General features: G+C 38.4%; 1 protein-coding gene across 1 annotated transcript in view; it reads left to right on the top strand.

Moving 5' to 3' along the window:
- The window catches only part of LOC128691420 (ras guanine nucleotide exchange factor Y), a 112,837-nt gene that overhangs the window by 63,991 nt on the left and 26,111 nt on the right, over positions 1–22,735 (top strand). Inside the window, exons 7-8 of the mRNA XM_053780290.2 lie at positions 3,735–3,875; positions 16,176–16,802. Of these exons, the coding sequence (XP_053636265.1) occupies positions 3,735–3,875; positions 16,176–16,802 (768 nt within the window). The remainder of the gene's footprint in view (positions 1–3,734; positions 3,876–16,175; positions 16,803–22,735) is intronic.

The following is a 22,735-nucleotide window of genomic DNA, read 5'->3' as shown; positions in this document are numbered from 1 at the left end:
GCTAATGTAATAAACATAAAATATATGATTTAAAAAAAAAATTTATGAAAAAATAAACTGTACAGTTATAACACTGACTGCAGGAGGCCTGGTCTGGGACCAGGCCAAGAGGACAGTGTTCTCTGGAAGCCATCCCAGGTAAACAAACTTTTGATCATTGAAACATATGGCAGTAGATGGTCAAAGTCTGGAATAATTAGAAATCTTAGGCTCAGCTAGGACACCAGTCAAGAGTGGTCTCATCTGTCTTTGGTTTGAACTCTACACTGTGTTCAATAAAGTGTAAATGATGGTATATTGGGTGGATAATATTGTTTGAAGAGGATAGTGTTTTGTTCTCATCTAACATTATTGTCAATCATATAGTGCAGAGTTTGACCAAAAGGTGGATGAGCTCACTCTTGTAGCTGCATGGCCCCACTTGCAACTGGTGTATGGAAGCTTAAACTTAATCCAGCTGTTGCCATATGTTCTATTGATCAAAAGTTTGTCCCGCAGCCAACATTATAACTTCTCACACAGGGAATTTAACCCTTTGACTGTTTTGGTCGTATATATATGTCTTACAAGCCACCTTTTTTGACGTATATAGTCATAAATTCTAGCGGCTTCAAATCAAGCAGGAGAAAGCTGATAGGCCCACATGTGAGAGAACGTGTCTGTGTGGTCAGTGTGCACCATATAAAAAAAATCCTGCAGCACGCAGTGCATTATGAGAAAAAAAAACTCCAACCGTTTTTTTTTTTAATTAAAATGCCGACTTTGTGGTCTATTTTCCTATAGTATTTATGGTTCTATTCTCGTTTTCTTGGTCTCATTTGATAGAATGGAAAACACATAGAAATAGGGGTGATTTTGATTGGTTTTTCTATGAAAAGAACCTTGAAATGGAGCTCAAAGTAGGGGAAATGTTTGATTTTTGCTGATGTTCAAAAGTAAACAAATGATGTCATTTTCCAATGAATGTCCAAGTAGCCATTCTGATATGCAGTCATGAATGGGTTGATGTTATATATACAATTATTACAATATTGTAGTAGTCTGCATAACAGTAAATCTTCTATTTTTTGTTTGAATAAAAATTCAAAATAGAAAGCAGGAGCAATATCAGAGGGGCCTGGAGACGTGACTGATGAACAAAGAAAATGTTATTTTAGATCCAGGAATGGCTGCATTGTTCATTCTGGACCTGTTTTGAAACTGTCATATTTTTTAATTTTCGTGAAATTGGCCAAATTGCAAATTTCTGACCACGTTATTGCATAGTTGAAATCGGTAAATGGTCATTTTCTTGTACTCAGTCGATAGAAAAAATGGAGTTCTAAAGAAATAGCTATGAGTTTGGTCGACTGGAACAATGGAGTTAGCTGAAAATAGGGTTCAAAGTGGGTGAAATCGCCGATTCGTAAATATCGCCGAGGTCGCTGACTTCGCGAGAGCGTAATTCTGTCAGTTTTCCCATCAAATTTAATTCTTTTGGTGTCATTACAATCAGAAAAAGATTCTATCATTTCATAAGAAATATTTTTTTTGGAAATTTTGCGACACCAGGAGACACCTCAGGATTTGGGGTTGCGACAGTCAAGGGGTTAATATAGTGTACTGGTGAAATTCATTCTGTACAGATATTTTAGATTTTGTAAAAATGAAGAATCAGTAAACACTGTCAGGACCCCCAAAATTTAAAATGCTGATGCTGTTAAGGTTGAAAAAAAATTACTTTTGAAATGGGAGAGAATCTTTTTCTGAAGCTAATAAAACCAAAAATACAAAATTTGATGAAAAACTTACGGAATTATGCAGGCACAAAGTTGGCTATCAGACGCCATTTATGCATTTAGCAATTTCACTAGTATGCCTTCAGTTGTAGACAGTTGAGCACATAATACACTGTAGTCAACTTTCAGAACTGCTTGGAGTTTTATGACTCACTCGCCACGAGTTCAGTCCCCACCTGTGGTATGGTTTGTTTGCATTAGTGTTATTACGATTTCGTGAGTAAGAAGTTGGTAACTTGGCCAGTTTTACACAAAATTCAGCAAATTCCAATTTAAAAAACAGAATCCAAAATAAACACTGTATGCATTCCAGCCAATAAAGTAATCTATACTCTGTTCATTAATCTCAAACTGAAAATTTATGCTGTACTGAAGTTGTATTATATTTCCTAATATAATGAACTAGTAATTGACAAAGAATTTATACCTACATGTACAGTGGACCCCCGGTTAATGAACTTTTTTCATTCCAGTAGTATGTTCAGGTGCCAGTACTGACCGAATTTTTTCCCATAAGGAATATTGTGAAGTAGATTAGTCCATTTCAGACCCCCAAACATACACGTACAAACGCACTAACATAAATACACTTACATAATTGGTCGCATTTGGAGGTGATCGTTAAGCGGGGGTCCACTGTATTTTCCTGTTGACTGCCATTCATTTGTGGCACATGCAGTTTCCTTATTTTGCCTGATTAAGATTTTCTTGCTTAATTTTGAATTGTAGTGCAGTCTTCCCTTCAAAAATTTTATTAGAGTATTTCACGGGTTTATTACTCACTGGGAGAAGAAAATTTTTTCAGTCCATCATGTGCTGTAATTTGGCAGGATTGTTGTTGGCCTATTGTTTGCTTGTAATGTTGAACTTGGTACATAATCTTATATATGTGAGAGATCAGCTCTATTATGCCTCACTGAGCCTTTTCCAGTGAGCTAATATATTTCTGTATTTACTGGTATAGAATACTAAATGAGGGCATGCAAGGAATTTGTAAATATGGATGATACTTGTTTTAGTGCTTGTTTTCAATAACATTTCCTCTAGGGATTGTTGTTTCTAATATACAGTACTCCCATCTGCAGACATTTTAAATACTTTTGTATATTAATTTTTGAGCAAGTGCTAAAGAGTTTTAAAATATGCTGATTTGGTTGTTTCATAAATAAAACATGAGACATATGCACTAAGAAGAAGAATGTATGGAGAAAGTAGGGAAAGAAACATATAATGAAGTAAAATGAGAGAAATATGAAGGTGGAGAAACTAAAGTAGATCACCAAGTGACCCAACTGCAGTAGTATTTGCAAGTACTATGATACAGCTCTTAAATGAAAAATGATAGAGCTATTCTCATAGACATTTATTCTGCTGAATAAAACATAACACATGTAATTGAGAAAAAACCTTATGTTCACCAAACAATATTTCAGAACAAACAACAGTAAGTTATTTTTATCTCTCAGCATGATGAACCTATGGGTTCAGTCCACAGCCAGGGGAAGATGTATGGGAAAATCTCCTTGTACTAACTGCCCATGGTACCTAGGAATAGTAGATCGTTGTCTAAGTCTAGGGAAGTGGGCTGAAGGATAATTAAAAATGTCACACTAGTTGGTTTTCTTGAGTTATTCTTAATTAAGCCTTCAGTTTAAATAACTCAAAGAATGTCTTATTCCAAACATTGCTATTGTTCAAAATTCATTGGGAAAAATTATGAGACAAGTCTGGGGACTCTCACCCACCCAAGGTCACTCAAATTGATGGTCAACATGTATATGCAGGTACTGTACTGTAAATGCTTTCTTTGGAAAGAAGCAGAACAACATTAGTTAGTTCAGATTCTGAAGTAAATTACAGTATTTTGCTGAAAATTAGAAAATTGTTGAAGTATTTAAAAAAATTTGGTCAGCTTTTAGATATTCATTTTATTTTCCTAAACTTTTTATTTGACAGGTCAAAGATAATGATACAGAGGAAGAAGCAATTTCACCATGTCACAGCTTGAGCCAAGATAAGTCAAGCAGTACCTCACAAATAAACGCTCCTTCAGATTCCCATCATGAAGCTCTGCCTGAGTCACATGGCCTTGAGCAGGTTGGTGTTGACTTACATTACAGCATCACAAATCTGTATTAGCCTGGGTCAAGGTTTTCTTGCACTGCTAAATTTTCTGATTTTGTGAATAACTAATTAGAAATACATGTACAAGAGATTCCTATCGTATACACAATCACACTTACCAACTTGGTACTTAAGAACTAATTAAAGTTTACAACCTCAGATCTACATTATAAATTACTATAATCAAATCTACGTGTTAAACCACTAGGGTCATACAGTGCTGCTCTACAGTATGAGATGTGTGAAACATAACTGTCCTTTGTACTAGAGTATTGGTTTCTACACAAATAAAAAAGTTAAAATGGTTATAAATTTGACCATAATTTTTAAAGGGGTGGACCAGTAAGCCAACTGAAGGCCTCGGTCAGATGACCAAAAGCTCCAGCTGTGAGTCATCATATGACTAAGACCTGCATCAGGAAACATTTGTCCTTAAATAACAAAAAGGCACAATACTATGACTGGAACAATACACAAATAATCCGCACATAGGAGAGAGGAGCTTATGACGACATTTCGGCTCGACTTGGACCATTTACAAAGTCACACTAACAAAAAGGAGAGAAGGAGGGAGTATATACAGGCCAGCAGACAGGGACAGGACAAGAGGTAGTAGGAAAGAAAAAAAAAGTAGTGGTAGAGGCAGTAGTAGTAGTAGTAGTGGAGTCAGTCAAAGACTAAGAAAAAGGAGCACTACAAGGGAGCTAGGGGCCCACAAAAGGGGAAAAATAATAATGGACAAGACACCCAAGGCAGAAGAAAACCCAAAGGAGAAACAGGAAAGAGGAAAGGGGAAGAGGGAGAAGGGGAAGAAAGAATCACTTTAAGTCACAGATGTTCTTGGTCCTGGCTTTGTCTCTTTTGATGCCTTCCATTCTCATTACATTGTAAAATGCTCCAAACTTCAGAACACCTGTGACTTAACCTGATTCTTTATTCCTTCTCCATCTTCCTCTTTCTTCTTTCTCCTTTGGGTTTTCTTTCTTGCCTTGGGTGTTTGGTTAATTATTCTTCCTCCCCCCCCCCCTCTGTGTTCTTGTTCCTACCATTTTTGGGCCCCTAGCTCCCTTGCAGTGCTCCTATTTCTTAGTCTTTGACTGACAACGACGACGACGACTACTACGACTACTACGACTACTATGACTACTACTACGACTACTACGACTACTACTACGACTACTACTACGACTACTACTACGACTACTACTACGACTACTACTACGACTACTACTACGACTACTACTACGACTACTACGACTGCTACTACGACTGCTACTACGACTGCTACTACGACTGCTACTACGACTGCTACTACGACTGCTACTACGACTGCTACTACGACTGCTACTACGACTGCTACTACGACTGCTACTACGACTGCTACTATGACTGCTACTACGACTACTACTACTACTACTATGACTACTACTACTACTATGACTACTACTACTATGACTACTACTACTACTATGACTACTACTACTACTATGACTACTACTACTATGACTACTACTACTATGACTACTACTACTATGACTACTACTATGACTACTACTATGACTACTACTACTACTACTACTACTACTACTACTACTACATCCTTGTCTAAGGCCTACTTTTACTGGGAAATAATCTCCCTCTCTCCTACATACTTCAACTTGAGCCTCACTATCCTCATAAAAACTTTTCACTGCTTTCAGTAACCTACCTCCTATTCCATATATTTGCAACATCTGCCACATTGCTGCCCTATCCACCCCATCATATACTTTTTCCAAATCCACAAATGCCACAAAAACCTCTCTACTCTTATTTTGATTCTGTTCACCTATGTTTACAGTGAAACACTTGGTCTACACACCCCCTACCCTTCCTAAAGCCTTCTTGTTCATCTGCTATCTTACTCTCTGTCTTACCTTTAATTCTTTTTGAATAATAACTCTACCATACACTTTACCATGTATACCCAACAGACTTCTTTCTTCTTTCAACGAACCAGCTGTATTCCACCGAAATAGGGTGGCCCAAAGAGAAAAACAAAAGTTTCTCTTTTTAACTTTAGTATTATATAAAGAAGGGATTACTACTCCCTTGCTCATAGCATTTTAGTTGCCTCTTATGATACACATGGCTCATGAGGAAGAACTCTGTTCCACTTCCCCATGAAGATAAGAGGAAATAAACAAGAACTAGTAAGAAAATAGAAAAAACCCAGAGAGGTTTGTATATACAGTATATGCTTGTACATGCATGTGTAGTGTGACCTAAGTGTCAGTAGAAGTAGCAAGATGTACCTGAAATCTTGCATGTTTATGAGACAGATAAAGAAGACACCAACAATCCTACCATCATGTAAAACAATTACAGGCTTTTGTTTTACGCTCACTTGGTTGGACAGTAGTACTTCCCTGGGCAGCTGCTGTCTACCAACCTACTGTTGACTCAACAGGCTTTTTTTTTTTTTTTTTTTTTTTTTAACAAGTCGGCTGTCTCCCACCGAGGCAGGGTGACCCAAAAAGAAAGAAAATCCCCAAAATGAAAATACTTTCATCATCATTCAACACTTTCACCTCACTCACACATAATCACTGTTTTTGCAGAGGTGCTCAGAATACAACAGCTTAGAAGCATATACGTACAAAGATACACAGCATATTCCTCCAAACTGCCAATATTCCAAACCCCTCCTTTAAAGTGCAGGCATTCAACTTCCCATTTCCAGGACTCAAGTCCGGCTATATAAAAATAACCGATTTCTCTGATTATTTTTTTTTTTTATTATCACACTGGCCGATTCCCACCAAGGCAGGGTGGCCCGAAAAAGAAAAACTTTCACCATCATTCACTCCATCACTGTCTTGCCAGAAGGGTGCTTTACACTACAGTTTTTAAACTGCAACATTAACACCCCTCCTTCAGAGTGCAGGCACTGTACTTCCCATCTCCAGGACTCAAGTCCGGCCTGCCGGTTTCCCTGAATCCCTTCATAAATGTTACTTTGCTCACACTCCAACAGCACGTCAAGTATTAAAAACCATTTGTCTCCATTCACTCCTATCAAACACGCTCACGCATGCCTGCTGGAAGTCCAAGCCCCTCGCACACAAAACCTCCTTTACCCCCTCCCTCCAACCTTTCCTAGGCCGACCCCTACCCCGCCTTCCTTCCACTACAGACTGATACACTCTTGAAGTCATTCTGTTTCGCTCCATTCTCTCTACATGTCCGAACCACCTCAACAACCCTTCCTCAGCCCTGTGGACAACAGTTTTGGTAATCCCGCACCTCCTCCTAACTTCCAAACTACGAATTCTCTGCATTATATTCACACCACACATTGCCCTCAGACATGACATCTCCACTGCCTCCAGCCTTCTCCTCGCTGCAACATTCATCACCCATGCTTCACACCCATATAAGAGCGTTGGTAAAACTATACTCTCATACATTCCCCTCTTTGCCTCCAAGGACAAAGTTCTTTGTCTCCACAGACTCCTAAGTGCACCACTCACTCTTTTTCCCTCATCAATTCTATGATTCACCTCATCTTTCATAGACCCATCTGTTGACACGTCCACTCCCAAATATCTGAATACGTTCACCTCCTCCATACTCTCTCCCTCCAATCTGATATTCAATCTTTCATCACCTAATCTTTTTGTTATCCTCATAACCTTACTCTTTCCTGTATTCACCTTTAATTTTCTTCTTTTGCACACCCTACCAAATTCATCCACCAATCTCTGCAACTTCTCTTCAGAATCTCCCAAGAGCACAGTGTCATCAGCAAAAAGCAGCTGTGACAACTCCCACTTTGTGTGTGATTCTTTATCTTTTAACTCCACGCCTCTTGCCAAGACCCTCACATTTACTTCTTTTACAACCCCATCTATAAAAATATTAAACAACCACGGTGACATCACACATCCTTGTCTAAGGCCTACTTTTACTGGGAAAAAATTTCCCTCTTTCCTACATACTCTAACTTGAGCCTCACGATCCTCGTAAAAACTCTTCACTGCTTTCAGTAACCTACCTCCTACACCATACACTTGCAACATCTGCCACATTGCCCCCCTATCCACCCTGTCATACGCCTTTTCCAAATCCATAAATGCCACAAAGACCTCTTTAGCCTTATCTAAATACTGTTCACTTATATGTTTCACTGTAAACACCTGGTCCACACACCCCCTACCTTTCCTAAAGCCTCCTTGTTCATCTGCTATCCTATTTTCCGTCTTACTCTTAATTCTTTCAATTATAACTCTACCATACACTTTACCAGGTATACTCAACAGACTTATCCCCCTATAATTTTTGCACTCTCTTTTATCCCCTTTGCCTTTTTACAAAGGAACTATGCATGCTCTCTGCCAATCCCTAGGTACCTTACCCTCTTCCATACATTTATTAAATAATTGCACCAACCACTCCAAAACTATATCCCCACCTGCTTTTAACATTTCTATCTTTATCCCATCAATCCCCGCTGCCTTACCCCCTTTCATTTTACCTACTGCCTCACGAACTTCCCCCACACTCACAACTGGCTCTTCCTCACTCCTACAAGATGTTATTCCTCCTTGCCCTATACACGAAATCACAGCTTCCCTATCTTCATCAACATTTAACAATTCCTCAAAATATTCCCTTCATCTTCCCAATACCTCTAACTCTCCATTTAATAACTCTCCTCTCCTATTTTTAACTGACAAATCCATTTGTTCTCTAGGCTTTCTTAACTTGTTAATCTCACTCCAAAACTTTTTCTTATTTTCAACAAAATTTGTTGATAACATCTCACCCACTCTCTCATTTGCTCTAAATATGACCCTGCTCGCACTCCAGCTCTTCAGGTCCTAAATACCATTCGTCTCCATTCACTCCTATCTAACACGCTCATGCATACTTGCTGGAAGTCCAAGCCCCTCACCCACAAAACCTTCTTTACCTCCTCCCTCCAACATTTTTGAGGATCACCCCTACCCCTCCTTCCTTCCCCTACAGATTTATATGCTCTATATGTCATTGTACTTTGATCCATTCTCTCTAAATGACCAAACCACCTCAACAACACCTCTTCAGCCTTCTGACTAATACTTTTATTAACTCCACACCTTCTCCTAATTTCCACACACTGAATTTTATGCATAATATTTACACCACACATTACCCTTTGACAGGACCTCTCCACTGCCTCCAACCGTCTCACTGCAGCATTTACAACCCAAGCTTCACACCCATATAAGAGTGTTGGTACCACTATACTTTCATTCATTCCCTTCCTTGCCTCCATAGATAATGTTTTTGTCTTCACATATACCTCAATGCACCACTCACCTTTTTTCCTTCATCAGTTCTATGATTAACCTCATCCTTCATAAATCCATCCGCTGTCACGTCAACTCCCAAGTATCTGAAAACATTCACTTCTTCCATACTCCTCCTCCCCAATTTGATATCCAATTTTTCTTTATCTAAATAATTTGATTCCCTCATCACCTTACTCTTTTCTATGTTCACTTTCAACTTTCTACCTTTACACACATCCCAAACTTGTCCACCAACCTTTGCAGTTTCTCTCTAGAATCTCCCATAAGCACAGCATCATCAGCAAAAAGTAATTGTGTCAATTCCCATTTTGTATTTGATTCCCCATAATTTAATCCCACCCCTCTCCCGAACACACTAGCATTTACTTCTTTTACAACCCCATCTATAAATATATTAAACAACCATGGTGACATTACACATCCCTGTCTAAGACCTACCTTTGCTGGGAAGTAGTCTCCTTCTCTTCTACACACCCTAACCTGAGCCTTACTATCCTCATAAAAACTCTTTACATCATTTAGTAACTTACCACCTATTCCATATACTTGGAACATCTGCCACATTGCTCCTCTATCCACTCTATCATATGCCTTTTCTAAATCCATAAATGCAATAAAAACTTCCCTACCTTTATCTAAATACTGTTCACAAATATTCTTCAATGTAAACACTTGATCTACACATCCCCTACCTACTCTAAAACCTCCTTGCTCATCCGTAATCCTGCATTCTGTCTTACCTCTAATTCTTTAAATAATAACCCTACCATACACTTTTCCTGGTATACTCAGTAAACTAATTCCTCTGTAATTTTTACAATCTCTTTTGTCCCCCTTTATATAAAGGGACTATACATGCTCTCTGCCAATCCCTAGGTACCTTCCCCTCTTTCATACATTTATTAACCCTTCCAGGGTCGAGAGGCTGCCCCCTAAACTCATTCTCAGGGTCGAATTTTTTTTGGAAAAAAAAAAAAAATTTTCTTGTGAAATTATAGAGAATCTTTTCCCGATCTTAATGACACCAACAGTATGAAATTTGATGGAAAACTTGTAGAATTATGCTCTCATGAAGTTAGTGGTCTTGATGTTTACATATCGGCGATTTCGCCCACTTTGAGCCCTATTTTCGGCCAATTTCAGTGTACTAGTCGACAAAAATCATATCTATTTCAATAGAACTCCATTTTTTCTATCAAATGAGTACAAGAAACCACCCATTTACCGATTTCAAGTATCCAATAAAGTGGTCAGAAATTGGCAATTTTGCCAATTTCACACACATTTCAGAAGATGCCAATTTCTAAATAGGGTCTAGAATAAGCAAGACAGACATTCCTGGCACTAAAATAACATTTTGTCTGTTCATTAGTCACGTCCCCAGGCCCCTCTTACATCTCTTTTGCTTTCCACTTTGAATTTTTATTCTCACAAAAAATAGAAGATTTACTGTTATGCAAACTACTGCATTAGCGTAGAAATGGTATAAATAATATCAGTGGACTTGTGGAGGAATATTAGACTCACCAGTTTATGTGTATTGGACGCTTGGCATGATTTGTTTACTTTTGAAATTTGGTAAAAATCGAACATTTTGAGCTACTTTGAGCTCAGTTTCAAGGTACTTTTCATTATGAAACCAATCAAAATCATCTCAATTTCTGTAACATGCCTTCCATTCTATAAAATGAGACCAGGAAAACTAGAATATAACTAAATACCATACTAAAATACACTGCAAAGTCTGAGTTTTTTTTCTCTCAGTATGCACTGTGTGCTGCAGGATTTTTTTTATACTGTGCACACTAACCACATAGACCCATTCTTTCATATGTAAGCCTACCAGCTTTCTCTCACTACATTTGAAGGCGCTAGAATTTAGGCATTCTAGTATGTCAATAACCCTGGTGCGTAAGCCATACTAGTACGTCGGAAACCCTGAAAGGGTTAAACAAAAATGCCAACCACTCTAACACTATATCCCCCCCTGCTTTTAACATTTCTGTCATGATCCCATCAGTTCCAACTGCTTTACCCCCTTTCATTCTATGTAATGCCTCACTCACCTCCCCCACACTCACATCCTGCTCTTCTTCACTCCTAAAAGACAGTATACCTCCCTGGCCAATGCATGAAATTACCGTCTCCCTTTCTTCGTCAACATTTAAAAGTTCCTCAAAATATTCCTGTCATCTATCCAATACCTCCATCTCCCCATCTTCTAACTCCCCTACTCTGTTTTTAACTGACAAATCCATTCGTTCTCTAGGCTTTCTTAACCTGTTTAACTCCAAATTTTTTCTTATTTTCATTAAAATTTCTTGACAGTGCCTCTCCCACTCTATCCTCTGCTCTACTATTGCACTCTCACCACTCTCTTCACCTTTCTTTTACTCTCCATATACTCTGCTCTTCTTATAACACTTCTGCTTTGTAAAAACCTCTCAAAAGCTAACTTTTTCTCTTTTATCACACCCTTTACTTCATCATTCCACCATTCACTCCTCTTTCCTCCTGCACCCACCCTCCTATAACCACAAGCTTCTGCCCCACATTCTAATACTGCATTTTTAAAACTATTCCAACCTTCTTCAACCCCCCCCCCCCCCACTGCTCATATTTGCACTAGCCCGCCTTTCTGCCAATCGTTGCTTATATCTCACCCGAACTTCCTCCTCCCTTAGTTTATGCACTTTCACCTCTTATTTGTTGTTGCCATTTTCCTCTTGTCCCATCTACCTCTTACTCTAACTGTAGCTACAACTAAATAATGATCCGATATATCAGTTGCCCCTCTATAAACATGTACATCCTGGAGCCTACCCATCAACCTTTTATCCACCAATACTTAATCTAACAAACTACTCTCATTACATGCTATATCATACCTTGTATATTTATTTATCCTCTTTTTCATAAAATATGTATTATTACCAAACCTCTTTCTACACATAGCTCAATTAAAGGCTCTCCACTTTCATTTACCCCTGGCATCCCAAATTTACCTACTCCTTCCTCCACAACATTTTTACCCACTTTAGCATTGAAATCCCCAACTGCAATTACTCTCACACTTGGTTCAAAACTCCCCACGCATTCACTCAACATTTCCCAAAATCTCTCTTCTCTACACTTCTCTCTTCTCCAGGTGCATTTATGCTTACTATAACCCACTTTTCACATCCAACCTTTATTTTACTCCACATAATCTTTGAATTAATACATTTATACTCCCTCATTTCCTGCTACTCCTTCTTTAGCTCTATTTGAAACCCCTGATGTAATCTCATTTATTTCTCTCCACTGAAACTCTCCCATCCCCTTCAACTTTGTTTCACTTAAAGCCAAGACATCCAGCTTCTCATTCATAACATCCACAATCATCTCTTTCTTACCATTTACACAACATCCATGCACATTCAGACATCCCACTTTGACAATTTTCTTATTCTTTTTAGTAATCATTACAGGAAAAGGGGTTACTAGCCCATTGTTCCCAACATTTTAGTTGACTTTTATAACACGCATGGATTACGGAGGAAAGATTCTTATTCCACTTTCCCGGGGATTTTTTTTTTTTAGCAAGTCGGCCGTCTCCCACTGAGGCAGGGTGACCCAAAAAAGAAAAAATCCCCAAAAAGAAAATACTTTCATCATCATTGAACACTTTCACCTCACTCACACATAATCACTGTTTTTGCAGAGGTGCTCAGAACACAACAGCTTAGAAGCATATACCTATAAAGATACACAACATATCCCTCCAAACTGCTAATATCCCAAACCCCTCCGTCAGAGTGCGGGCATTGTACTTCCCATTTCCAGGACTCAAGTCTGGCTATATAAAAATAACCGGTTTTCCTGAATCTGTTCACTAAATATTACCCTGCTCACACTTCAACAGATCGTCAGGTCCCAAATACCATTCGTCTCCATTCACTCCTATTGAACACGCTCACGCATGCTTGCTGGAAGTCCAAGCCCCTCGCCCACAAAACCTCCTTTACCCCCTCCCTCCAACATTTTCGAGGACGACCCCTACCCCGCCCTCCTTCCCCTACAGATTTATACACTCTCCATGTCATTTTTTCTTTGATCCATTCTCTAAATGACCAAACCACCTCAACAACTCCTCTTCAGCCCGCTGACTAATACTTTTATTAACTCCACACCTTCTCTTAATTTCCACACTCCGAATTTTCTGCATAATATTTACATCACACATTGCCCTTAGACAGGACATCTCCACTGCCTCCAACCGCCTCCTTGCTGCTGCATTCACAACCCAAGCTTCACACCCATATAAGGGTGTTGGTACTACTATACTTTCATACATTCCCTTCTTTGCCTCCATAGATAACGTTTTTTATCTCCACCTATACCTCAACACACCACTCACCTTTTTTCCTTCATTAATTCTATGATTAACCTCATCCTTCATAAATCCATCCGCCGACACGTCAACTCCCAAGTATCTGAAAACATTTACTTCTTCCATACTCCTCCTCCCCAATTTGATATCCAATTTTTCTGTATCTAAATCATTTGATACCCTCATCACCTTACTCTTTTCTATGTTCACTTTCAAGTTTCTACCTTTACACACACTCCCAAACTCATCCACTAACCTTTGCAATTTTTCTTTAGAATCTCCCATGAGCACAGTATCATTAGCAAAAAGCAACTGTGTCAATCCCATTTTGTATTTGATGCCCCATAATTTAATCCCACCCCTCTCCCGAACACCCTAGCATTTACTACTTTTACAACCTCATCTATAAATATATTAAACAACCTTGGTGACATTACACATCCCTGTCTAAGACCTACCTTTGCTGGGAAGTAGTCTCCTTCTCTTCTACACACCCTAACCTGAGCCTCACTATCCTCATAAAAACTCTTTACAGCCTTTAGTAACTTACCACCTATTCCATATACTTGCAACATCTGCCACATTGCTCCCCTATCCACTCTATCATATGCTTTTTCTAAATCCATAAATGCAATAAAAACTTCCCTACCTTTATCTAAATACTGTTCACATGTATGCCTCAATGTAAACACTTGATCTACACATCCCCTACCCACTCTGAAACCTCCTTGCTCATCCGCAATCCTACATTCTGTCTTACCTCTAATTCTATCAATTATTACCCTACCGTACACTTTTCCTGGTATACTCAGTAAACTTATTCCTCTATAATTTTTACAATCTCTTTTGTCCCCCTTCCCTTTATACAAAGGGACTATACATGCACTCTGCCAATCCCTAGGTACCTTCCCCTCTTTCATACATTTATTAAACAAAAATACCAACCACTCCAACACTATATCTCCCCTTGCTTTTAACATTTCTGTCATGATCCCATCAGTTCCAGCTGCTTTACCCCCTTTCATTCTACGTAATGCCTCGCGCACCTCCCCCACACTCGCATCCTGTTCTTCTTCACTCCTAAAAGATGGTATACCTCCCTGGCCAGTGCATGAAATTACCACTTCCCTTTCTTCGTCAACATTTAAAAGTTCTTCAAAACATTCTCACCATCTTCCCAAAACCTCCATCTTCCCATCAACTAACTCCCATACTCAGTTTTTAACTGACAAATTCATTCGTTCTCTAGGCTTTTTTAACTTGTTTAACTCACTCCAAAATTTTTTCTTATTTTCATTAAAATTTCTTGACAGTGCCTCTCCCACTCTATCATCTTCTCTCCTTTTGCAGTCTCTCACAACTCTCTTCACCTTTCTCTTTTGCTCTCCATATACTCGACTCTTCTTATAACACTTCTGCTTTGTAAAGACCTCTCAAAAGCTAACTTTTTCTCTTTTATCACACCCTTTACTTCATCATTCCACCAATCACTCTTTCCTCTTGCACCCACTCTCCTATAACCACAAACTTCTTCCCCACATTCTAATACTGCATTTTTTAAACTATTCCAACCCTCTTCAACCCCCCACTACTCATACTTGCACCAGCCCACCTTTCTGCCAATAGTTTCTTAAATCTCGCCCAAACTTCCTCCTCCCTTAGTTTATACACTTTCACCTCCCTTTTGCTTGTTGTTGCCATTTTCCTCTTTTCCCATCTACCTCTTACTCTAACTGTAGCTACAACTAAATAATGATCCGATATATCAGTTGCCCCTCTATAAACGTGTACATCCTGGAGCCTACCCATCAACCTTTTATCCACCAATACATAATCTAACAAACTACTTTCATTACGTGCTATATTATACCTTGTATATTTATTTATCCTCTTCATAAAATATGTAGTACTTATTACCAAACCTCTTTCTACACATAGCTCAATTAAAGGCTCCCCATTTTCATTTATCCCTGGCACCCCAAATTTACCTACTTCTCCCTCCACAACATTTTTGCCCACTTTAGCATTGATATCCCCAACCACCTTTACCCTCACACTTTGTTCAAAACTCTCCATGCATTCACTCAACATTTCCCAAAATCTCTATCAAGATAAAATCAAAGAAAGCTCAGATGAGTGTGTATAAATAAATGTGTGCATGTATGTATAGTATGACCTAATTGTAAGTAGAAGTAGCAAGACGTAATTGTAATCTTGCATATTTATGAGACAGACAGAAGACACCAGCAATCCTACCATCATGTAAAACAATTACAGGCTTTCGTTTTACACTCACTTGGCAGGACGGTAGTACCTCCCTGGGTGGTTGCTGTCTGCCAACCTACTGCTTATTTCCCTATAATTTTTGCATTCTCTTTTGTCCCCCTTTGCCTTTATACATAGGAATTATGCATGCCAGTCCAGACTAATTAAAGTTTCGGTTTATTGTCCTTGACTTTAATTAAATCAGGGACACCATACAAAGACAATGAGTCACAGTACATATATAAGTAAACAAAATTATGTATATCTCATTAATATAAATTCATAATTTTCTTCACTCAGATAAGAACACCTTCTCCATCTCCCTCACCACCAAAAGAGGAGGCATCTCCAAGGAGACTGTTAACTCCTCAGCTTTCCCATGAAGAGGAAAAGGCTAGTGAAGATGTTGCAACTCCTCCTCCATCACCTACATTCAAAGTGCCAATGTTAGATATAAAATATCAAGTGACTCCCTCTGTAACTCCTGGATCTTCTCCAGGCAAAGTGAGGAAAAATGTCACTCCTGAATGTACTCCCAGAGTTTCTCCTTTCCATCTGGGAAATGTGGTACAACAGCCCAACACTCCAACAGAGTCTCCTACACCACAGCAGGCATTAGATGAAGAAATGGAAGCCCATCATATTCCTACACCTACATCTTCAGCATCATCACCAACCCCTTACAAGCCACCAAAACCTGACTCTGTTGGTTCATTATCATCATCATCTCAAGCTATGGCAGAGAGAAGTATTCCAAGGTTGCTTGACCAGAGCACCCAGGCACATATGACAGATAGAACACCTGCAGCCATGGAGGATGTAGAAACTCAAGTGTCATATGAAGACAACAGAAACTTTGCTTTCCCCGAGACTCCATCAATCATTTGTCAGTCTTCAACTGATATCACTGTATCTTCATTAGCAGAGGTTTGTACAGGATGTCATGCATGTAGAAAAAACATTTTTCTAAGTGATAGTTTTATAAAGTCACTTTATCAAATAACTTTACATAAAAGGCTTTATTTACTACATAACAGCTTAATCCATATCTTTGAAACTTCATATATTGTTTAAAGTATTTTTTAAAGTTTCTTGAGAATTCGTCACCTGTTTAAGTCAAATAGTGGACCCTCGGCTAACGAAAGCATCGCATAACCACCCAATGAAGTGTTTGAGGGTAAAAATTTTGGCCCGGCTAACAATAAAAAACTCGCCCAACGTGATTTGTCCTGAACCTGTTCGTCGAGCCTGAGCGCCTCAGCTGCCCTGCCGTCATTGTTTACAAGCCAGGGTGCCCGGTTTCATGCATACATTAGATACATTTTGTATTATTCCATTGTTTATAGTGCTTGTAACTGCTAAATAAGCCACCTTGAGCCCAAAGAAAGCTTCTAGTGCCAGTCCTGTGGTAAAAAGAGTGAGAAATACTATTGAAATACATACAGTGGACCCCCGCCTTATGAACGCATCGCCTTACGTTAAATCTGCCATACGAAGCATTTGAATGCAAAAATTTTGCCTTGCCTCACGATAAAAAACTCGCCTTATGTGATTCATTTGGGACGCGTCCCACGTGTGGCCTCAGCGCCAGTGTTTACAAGCCAGCTAGTGCGGTCACATCTATGCATACATTCGGTACATTTCACATTATCCCAGTGTTTTTAGTGCTTGTAACTGCAAAATAAGTCACCATGGACTCCAAGTAAGCTTCTAGTACCATCCCTGTGGTAAAAAGGGCGAGAATTAGTATGGAATTGAAAAAAGTGATTAAGGAAATGTGTGCAAAGTGGGTTGAACTGCAAACCTTTATGGATGAAAATCACCCTGACACAGCTACTTCAAGCCGTGTCAGGGCTTGCAGTAGCCCTGTGGTAAAAAGAAAATTTTCATACTTTAGGGTGTCAGGAACGGATTAATTTGATTTCCATTATTTTTTATGGGGAAAATTAATTCGCCTTACGATAATTTCGGCTTACGATGAGTTCTCAGGCATGGATTAATATCATAAGGCGGGGGTCCACTGTACTATTGTACCACGGTCAGCTGTTGCTGCACCACCGTCAGCTGTACTACTCGAAGATGTGGAGAGACTGTTGGTGGTGTGGCTTAACGAGAAACAATTACCGAGAAACAACCCCAGAGGGTTAGCCACCCAGGATAACCCAAGAAAGTCAGTGAGTCATCGAAGACTGTCTAACTTATTTCCACTGGGGTCCTTAATCTTGTCCTCCAGGATGTGACCCACACCAGTTGACTAACACCCAGGTGAACAGGAAACAGTGCCTGGAACTAGTGCTCATATTGGTGAATTTAAGGCCAGCAAAGGTTGGTTTGAGAGATTTAAGAATCGTAGTGGCATACACAGTGTGATAAGGCAAGTCGAAGGTGAAAAATTCCCACCCCAACAAGTGTTCAGTTGTGATTAACAGGCCTGTTCTGGAAGAAAATGCCAAACAGGACCTACATTACTCAGGAGGAAAAGGCACTCCCAGGACACAAGCTTATGAAAGACAGGCTAACTTTCTTGTTTTGTTGTAATGCTAGTGGGGATTGCAAAGTGAAGCCATTATTCATGTATCACTCTGAAAATCCCAGAGTGTTCAAGAAAAACAGTGTGTCATCACTCATCAGTGCTCTTCAATAAAGGTAAGTGTCATTTTAACATTTATTTATACAGTGGACCCCCGAGTTTTGTGATTAATCCGTTCCAGAGAGTCTGCTGACTGGCGAAATTCACGATTGGTGAATCTATTTTTCCCCATAAGAAATAATGGAAACCTAATTAATCCATTTCAGACAGCCAAAAGTATTAAAAAAAATAATTTTTTAAAGATTAAATATAGATTTACATACAGAAAACAATAAAAAATAAATATAAAGCACTAATAAACTGGGTAAATGAACATTTAACATCATACTTAACTTTTATTGATTCTTGTTGGTGTAGGAGGTAGGTAGGAGGCAAGAGGAAGGCAAGTTTATTATGCTTCAATATGACGCTAATATCATCTCTACGGCTTATTTATCTATCACAATTCATCTAATATGACATTATAAATAATATTAATAACATAGAAACATGATATATACTCTAGAATGGATAAAATGTCATAATGTATGAGAGGAGTACATGGTGTAAGCATTGTTGTTGGGTTTAAGGGCCGCCACTGAGAGAAGCAGTGTTGGTGGCGGAGGAGGCTTTGGCCACCACCACCATTTATTATTTATTAACCATCACACTTAACCCTTTGACTGTTGCAACCCCCAATCCTGAGGTGTCTCCTGGTGTCGCAAAATTTAAAAAAAAAAATTACTTTTTCTTATGAAATGATAGAGAATCTTTTCCAGATTGTAATTACACCAAAAAAAACGAAATTTGATGGAAAACTGACAGAATTACGCTCTTGCGAAGTTAGCGACCTCGGCGATATTTACAAATCGGCGATTTCGCCCACTTTGAGCCCTATTTTTGGCTAATTCCATTGTTCCAGTCGACCAAACTCATAGCTATTTCTTTAGAACTCCATTTTTTCTATTGATTGAGTACAAGAAACTGCCCATTTACCAATTTCAACTACCCAATAACGTGGTCAGAAATTTGCAATTTGGCCAATTTCACGAAAATTAAAAAAATATGACAATTTCAAAATAAGGTCTAGAATGAACAATGCAGACATTCCTGGCTCTAAAATAACATTTTATTTGTTCATCAGTCATGTCTCCAGGCCCCTCTGATATTACTCTTGCTTTCTATTTTGAATTTTTATTCAAACAAAAAATAGAAGATTTACTGTTATGCAGACTACTGCAATACTAATAATTGTATAAATAACATCAACCCATTCATGACTGCATATTAGAATGGCTAGTTGGACATTTATTGGACAATGACATCATTTGAACATTTGCAAAAATCGAACATTTCCCCTACTTTGAGCTCCATTTCCAGGTTTTTTTTTTTTTAGTAAAATCAATCAAAATCACCTCTATTTCTATAATATGTTTCTCATTCTATCAAATGAGACCAAGAAAATGAGAATACAACCATAAATACTATATGAAAATAGACCACAAAGTCAACATTTTAATTAAAAAAAACGGTCTGTGTTTTTTTTTCTCATTATGCACTGCGTGCTGCAGGATTTTTTTTATATGGTGCACACTGATCACACAGACCCATTTTCTCACATGTGGGCCTACCAGCTTTCTCCTGCTTGATTTGAAACCGCTAGAATTTGAGTATATGTACGTCAAACACGGTACCTCGTAAGACGTATATATACGACTGCAACAGTCAAAGGGTTAAACAATGTATGTAATTTATGAATAAGAAATGTTTACATTTTAATTTATAAATAAATGTCTACATTTTAATTTATAAATAAGAAATGTCTACATTTTAATTTATAAATAAATAAGCTTATTCAGGTATACACAAATACATGTACAGTTACATGGATTATCATAGCAGCATATGTGTAAAGTACCCAGGATAACCCAAAAAATTCAAGAGTGACATATTTCCATTGGTGTCCTTTTATATTTACACTTATACAGTGGACCCCCGGCTTACGATATTATTTCATTCCAGAAGTATGTTCAGGTGCCATTACTGAATGAATTTGTTCCCATAAGGAATATTGTGAATTAGATTAGTCCATTTCAGACCCCCAAACATACACGTACAAACGCACTTGCATAAATACACTTACATAATTGGTCGCATTGGGAGCTGATCGTAAAGCGGGGGTCCACTGTATTTACTTTTATACTTACACTTTTATATTTACACTTACCTTGGAGGAGATGTTAGTTTAATTAGTTAGTTTGATGAAGGAGATGTTGGCAGAGGTTTAGGGTGGTGGAAGATAGCAGGGCGGTGTATGTTCAGCGGTCCTATACACATCCAACAACATTGGAGAGTTACTCTCGTGTTGTTTTTCTATCGCTTACTCGTTTAACTTACTTGCTACACTGTTAATTCTACACTTTATCGCTGGCTGGAGCTATAGCCTTTATCGATACCTGCTACTTTAGTATCATACATATTGTAGAATCACTGAATCACTGCAGAAGGCACATTCTCCCCTCTCTCTTTCTCCTCTACTTTAGTAATTTGCTATGAGTTTTTTTTTTAATTCTATCGTGTTTCTCACCTTCTTTACCAAAGGGCTGGCACTAGGAGCTTTCTTTGGGGCCATGGTGGCTTATTTAGCAGTTGCAAGCACAAAAAAACAAAGAATTATTATGAAATGTGTTGTATGAACCCGTGGGGTGATGGTCACATGCTGGTAAACAATGGCACACTGAGTGTGAATAGTGAGGGAGACTGGCTTTGTGTGTGCGCTGATGGGCAGACGCGTACCAGAAGGTCGCCGAATCACGAGTCCAATCACGAACCACGAAGCTAAATTTTGCTGAAAAAACTTGCCGAAAGTCGGATTTCACAAAAGTCACGACCACCGAATGGCAGGGGTCCACTGTATAGTTATTGTGCGTGTCTCATTGTTTTCTTTGTAGGGAAATGTATATTTCATGAAAAAAAAAATTCTTTTTAATTCTTTTGGCTGTCTAGAACGAATTAACTGGATTTCCATTATTTCTTATGGGGAAAATTAATTCGGCTAACGATAATTTCGTCTAGCGATGAGCTCTCAGGAACGGATTAATATCGTTAGCCGAGGGCCCACTGTACTTTTATTATTGTCATATGATTAAATTATTTCAATATAGATTTTTAAAATATTATTCCATGTCTGATTTGTAAATATCCAGTAAGACTGAGTTTTTTGTTTTTTATAGAAAAATTTATCCTATTCAGCAAATTTACCTTTGGGTAACACTTGGTGTCATGTTCATTTTTCTATTTCTTCATTACCAGTTTAGATAAATCATCCTTCTATCCCCTCCTCTTGCCTCTACCACATTTATTTATTACACCTTATTTGTGCCTTTTTGTTTTGTTTCCCTCTGTCTTAGTTACTTTCATGTTATTGTTGAAGTAAGTAAGTAAGTAAGTAAATTTATTCAGGTATACACAATACAGTTACATAGAATTATCATACATAGCAGCATATGTGTAGAGAACCTAGGATAACCCAAAAAAGTCAGACAGAGTGACTTATTTCCATTGGGGTCCTTTTACCTTATTATTATAATATAAAGGTTATAATATTTTCTTATTATTCTATAATGAAGATAACATCTTATTATCATACTAAAAAGACTATCTACTACACGAGGGTCATTAAGACTATCTACAATACGAGGGTCATTAAGACTATCTACTACCCGAGGGTCATTACGACTATCTACAATACGAGGGTCATTACTAGGGATAAGGTAAAATTTACACGTATTTTAGCTAAAAAATAGAAAATCATTCCCCTCCCTTTCTGTTGCTTCATTCATCAGACACTTTTTGGCAGTCTTCTTGAACTGGTTCAAGCTATGACTGGCCTTGACATTTGTGGGTAGTCTGTTCCATTCCTTTATTGCTGTACAATAAAAGGTGTTTGAAGCCTGGCCACTGACTGTGGGTACTACAAAGTTGTGCTCTCTCCCCCTAGTACTATGATTGCTTTGGTTCCCAACCTTGACAAAATTGACAGCAAGATATTCTGGACACTGTTCGTGAGCAATTTTATAAACATGATTTAGCTTCAGTTGTTTTACTCTGTCTTCAACATTCAGCATATCCAACTGCTGTAATTCATCCTGGCCTACATGTTCTCTTGGTCCCAGCCCCAGGATGAATCTTACGATTTTGTTCTGGGTGATTTGCAGTCTATCTTTCAGTTTTTTTGTCAAGGCAGAGTACCAAGAAGAGCAAGCGTAATCCATATGGCATTGTATAAGGG

Source organism: Cherax quadricarinatus, chromosome 36, assembly GCF_038502225.1.
Source record: "Cherax quadricarinatus isolate ZL_2023a chromosome 36, ASM3850222v1, whole genome shotgun sequence".
NCBI classification, from domain to species: Eukaryota; Metazoa; Arthropoda; class Malacostraca; order Decapoda; family Parastacidae; genus Cherax; species Cherax quadricarinatus.
This window is presented reverse-complemented; position numbering and strand designations above follow the sequence as displayed.